This window comes from Cariama cristata, unplaced genomic scaffold, assembly GCF_000690535.1.
Source record: "Cariama cristata isolate BGI_N322 unplaced genomic scaffold, ASM69053v1 scaffold35096, whole genome shotgun sequence".
NCBI classification, from domain to species: Eukaryota; Metazoa; Chordata; class Aves; order Cariamiformes; family Cariamidae; genus Cariama; species Cariama cristata.
The window spans coordinates 1-4542 of NW_009624400.1; the positions used below are offsets into that span (position 1 = coordinate 1).

The 4542-nt window shown below is 52.7% G+C and overlaps 1 protein-coding gene across 1 annotated transcript; it reads right to left on the bottom strand.

Annotated features, from left to right (window-relative positions):
* Positions 1 to 538: 538 nt before the first annotated feature.
* Positions 539 to 3510, bottom strand: LOC104156667 (histone H2A.V; the record flags this gene model as incomplete). Its single annotated transcript, XM_009703165.1, has 5 exons — positions 539 to 600; positions 879 to 1008; positions 1092 to 1205; positions 1692 to 1788; positions 3450 to 3510. Coding segments are annotated over 5 exons (464 nt in total), but the record flags the coding sequence as incomplete, so codon positions are not given.
* Positions 3511 to 4542: the final 1032 nt, after the last annotated feature.

Consider the following 4542-nt stretch of genomic DNA (forward strand, 5'->3'; position numbering starts at 1 on the left):
ACGGGGGAGCCCCGGCCATGTGGGGTCAGGGGGCGGAGCCCTGGGACACGACCCGCCCCCCACCATCTATTTGCATAGTGGGCGGAGCAACACAGACATATTTACCTACAGAGCAAGAGAGATTTGCATCTGGTGCCGGGACCCCACCACACACTAACCCCTACCCCTAGGGATCCCTCCGCTGATCCAGGGAGCCCACACAACCCCCAGAGCCTTCCTCCCCCCGCGGACATCACAGGAAAGGCTTTTTTTTTTTTTGTAAAAAATGGTTTATCTGTTCCATTTTTGTATAAAACTCAGGGGAGCAGCCGAGCCCCCGCCCACCACACCCACTGCTGCCACCTGACAAGGTACAACTTTGCGTCAAACTTTGAATCTAAAGCCCATACCCACGTTTTCTCCTCTCTACAGTCAATTGTCTATGCTCTTCCTTTGAACTATTCCTTAAAAAAAATGCCACGGATCCCCAAGATTTCTTCTGTCCCAGGTACAGTACGACGACGGGAGGGAGTGGGCCGCTTTTTCTTTTTCTTCCTCTCTACGCCGTTTTCTGTTGTCCCTTCTTTCCAATCAGAGACTTGTGGATGTGGGGGATGACACCTGTGGAGAGAAGAGGAGGATTCCTGTCAGATGCCTGCAGACTTCCCAAAAAGCTCTGAGAAATCTTCGATTCCCAGCAAGAGTTTTGCAATAACCCAGCACAAATGTTTCCTCTCGTTCAATGGATCCCCACCCCCAGCGCTTCAGTCGGATCCAGGGAAGCAGTGAGCCTCCAGTATTTACCACTACTGCGGAATTCCCATGTATTTTCCTGTATTTTTCCCCTCTTCTCACTAAAATTCCTGGCTGCGGACAGGAATGGCGAGGACGGTACCCACCTCCACCGGCAATGGTGGCTTTGATCAGGGAATCCAACTCTTCATCGCCGCGGATCGCCAGCTGCAAGTGACGGGGAGTGATCCGCTTGACTTTGAGATCCTTCGAAGCGTTGCCTGCCAGCTCCAGCACCTGCCAAGAAATCAGGAAGAGGCTCGGGATCCCAAGGGAAAGGACGTGTTTGTGCAGGGCGGGAGTGACGCACAGGGCCCTACCTCGGCAGTGAGGTACTCGAGGATGGCGGCGCTGTAGACGGCGGCGGTGGCACCAACTCGCCCGTGGCTGGTGGTGCGAGTCTTCAAGTGTCTGTGGATCCGGCCCACTGGGAACTGGGGTGGGAGCAATCAATATGACCTCGTTAACACCTATAGCCCCCTATACATCGGCATCCTTACGCCCCACACCACCGATTTTGGCACAGGCGACCCCCCACGGCTTCCAGGAGCTCCTATAAGGATGTCAATGTGAGCTTTAACGAGGACGCGGCCGAGGGAGACACAGGACCGACTGGAGGGCAGATCCTCCCCACACATTTCCCTGTGGGATTTCATCATAATTATCCAAATTAATCCTCGCACCCTCTCCGTAGAGGAGACGGATCCTGCCCAAGCCAGGACACAGCTGGGAGCAAACAGCCCCTGCGAGCCCAGAGGCCCTCGTCACTCCATAGTGACAACACAAGTCACCACACATTCAGTTTTCACCCTCAGAAAAAGATGGTTTGGGACAGCCTGCCTCCCAGAAGGGACAGTTTTACTCCGAAATCCAGGTTTCACAATGAGATCGGGGGACCAGCGGGCGCCGTGGTGCCTTACCTGCAGCCCGGCTCTCTGTGAGCGCGACACTGCCTTCGCCTTGGCCTTCCCGCTGTCCTTGCCCGCCTTACCACCAGCCTGCGAGAGAGAAACGCGCCTATTAATTAACCTTAATTAATCCAGACAGACCTGCTGCGCTATAATCCAAACATGCTCTCTGCCACTGCAGGAAACTTGCGGCCTCTCAAATGACCCAAAACAAGGAGAATTTGAGGGGACAAGGGGGGTTCAAGGGGGGTGGCAGCTGCTTTATCACCCTGGGGTGTGTCTCTCCTTTATTTCCTGCTACTGCTATTCCCACTATTTTCCCAAAAATACCAAACAGGGGGAAAACAGCCCAAAGAAACCATTTGTTGTTTTTTTTTTTTTTCCCAGCAGTTGCGAGAACAGTTTGATTTCAGATTAGTTTTCTCTGCACCGACACGGGTCACACAGCAGGATACTCTTTCTGTACATAGGGATTTGCAGCCCAGGCCTGCAGGGTTCAAGGGCAATTCCCTTTCTGCTCCAGAGCGGAAAAATCACCAGGGAGCCCCAGAAATCACAAACTTAATGAAAATCACATTGGAGGGGGGGGCGATGGTGCAGCTGAAACCCCAAAGCACAAGGGTTTAGAAGCCAGCGAGAAACGAGGAAGAACCGAACGTGGGTTTGCCAGGCTCCCCGACCTTTGCCTTACAGAAATCAATTGATTCAAGTGGTATTGAAAGAAACCGTGACATCACTAATAGCTAACGAAGGTGAGAGCAGCAGGTGACACAGCAGGGCAGTCAGAAAGAGCCTGCACCCTCCACGTGAAAGACCACATTACCAACCCAAAGTCTGATCCATTTGAAAAACAGCAACTCTAACCCCCAAAATGAAGTCTCCCAGCCCATCATGAGTGGAGAAGCCCCCATATAGCCACTGCAGAGGGAAAGCGGAGCCCTATAACATGCTGAATACTCAAAATCCCCATTTTTACACAACATACCGATCCCACAATCCCCATCCCCTTCTAAAAAGAAGGGATCATGGCTAGCTGTGGGGGAGCTGAAAGCTGCCATCAGCCCTTCCCACTCATTTAGGGGAAACCACAGGACCCAGAGATCCCCTGGAAAGCGAGGTGATGCTCATCAAGCGCATTCATCCTTAAAATACGACACCGGCTTAACACAGGGATGTCCAAGATGGGTGTCCTGTCCTGGCGAGGTGGGAGTTAACACCACGTGCTTGTGCCAGCCAGGGAGCCCTGGCTCAGTTCAAACTCAAACATTGAATAAAACAAGTTGCAAGGGGGAAATATTTAAACCAGAGGTGATAAAACAGGCGGATTGGCGCTGGGTGAGCGGCAGGAGAGCCGGGCTGGCATCCCGCAGCACCAAGCGCAGGTGGGCTGCTCCCCACGGCAGCCCCAGCAGAGATTCGGCTGTGGGAATGCTGGCACCTGGCAAACCCGCTCGTTGTTTTGGTAGCTCACGCAAGGACAGGAGTGTCTTTAGAGGCGGTTGGCTCTCATTTGTTACGAGAGCAGCTGAGGGATGATGACTTGGGAGATATGTCCAGAAATGCTTTGAAGCACCGACTCGATGCTGCCTTTGCTGCAGTGAAGCACCAGGAGTTGCTTTTATCAGTAGAAAACATCACTCAGTAAAACTTCAAAAATCAGGAAGGAGGATTTGGGGATATTTCCTCGATCTAGAAATAAAAGACAGCGCTGGGAAAAGCCCAGGCTATTCACACTGAGGGCTTTTATCAGCCAGCTGTGAACTTTCCCACTTCTCCGTCAAGTTTTCCAGCCGGCAACTGCCCGCCTGATGGTTCTTTACATGGTATTTGCCTAAGAAGAGGGAAGAAAAGTCTCACAGCGGAAGTCCCAAGGTTTGTCTCGGTCTTCACCAACATCTAAACCCTCTGCTGGGTTTGCAGAGGAAACACCGCAACAGTTTCCCACAGCCAAGCCACAACCGGCTCCCTGCGGAAGCTCATCCCCCTCCGGGCTGCGGTCCCAGCAGAGGAACGAGGGCTCCTTGATGAACGTCGCGTTCGCAGCGTGGAGACTTGCTTCTTTTCCTCGGGAAGCGGTGCTTGTGGGGGCTCAGTCAGGTCGGAGGCAGCAGCGATTCGCTTCTTCATCTGGAGGGGACCATGCTGACAGGCGCAGGAACGTGACATCTCCTCCCCTTCTCCCCACAGAAGTCGCTCGCTGGAAGTGCACTCCTGTACCAAAATCTCACTAGATCTCTCACAGCGGGCAAATGACTTTTTTGTCTTCTTGTTGCTTCAAACAGGACTAAAATACTTCAAAGAGCGACTGTTTATCTATCCCCCCAAGTTACGAGATATCCTTGAGTGCAAGTTTTCTGCAGCAAGGGTTGCATAATCTCACAGAGCGTTTCCACGTTAACCCTCGGTGATCACGGCCCTCATCTCCCGCCCGGCACCCTCCTCGTATCCTAGACAACAACAGTTACAGACCCTGCAACCGTGACTTCCACAAGTTTCAGACACCAGGCCACACGAATGAGGCACCAGGGAGGATTAAATCCCAGCCTTCTCCCCCCACAGAATCATACTTTTCCTCGGGAAGCCACCAGCGAGCTCTGCCGAGAGCCAACGCACACAGAGATGTCGGTTAGAATCTAAACTGTGGAAATCAAACGCTCCTTGGGGCAAGGGCTACCGGGGAAAGCGGCTGGACCGCTTGACAGACGTCCATCAGGCCGCTTGCTCTTCACTCGAGGTGTTTTACGCCCCTGACAGTCACTTCCTTACTACACAATTAACTTTTAAAATATATAAGCACGGAAAGGAGCTGTAAAGAGGCAGTTTCCCTCCAAAACTGTAACCGATGAAATAAAGGCGGCCACGG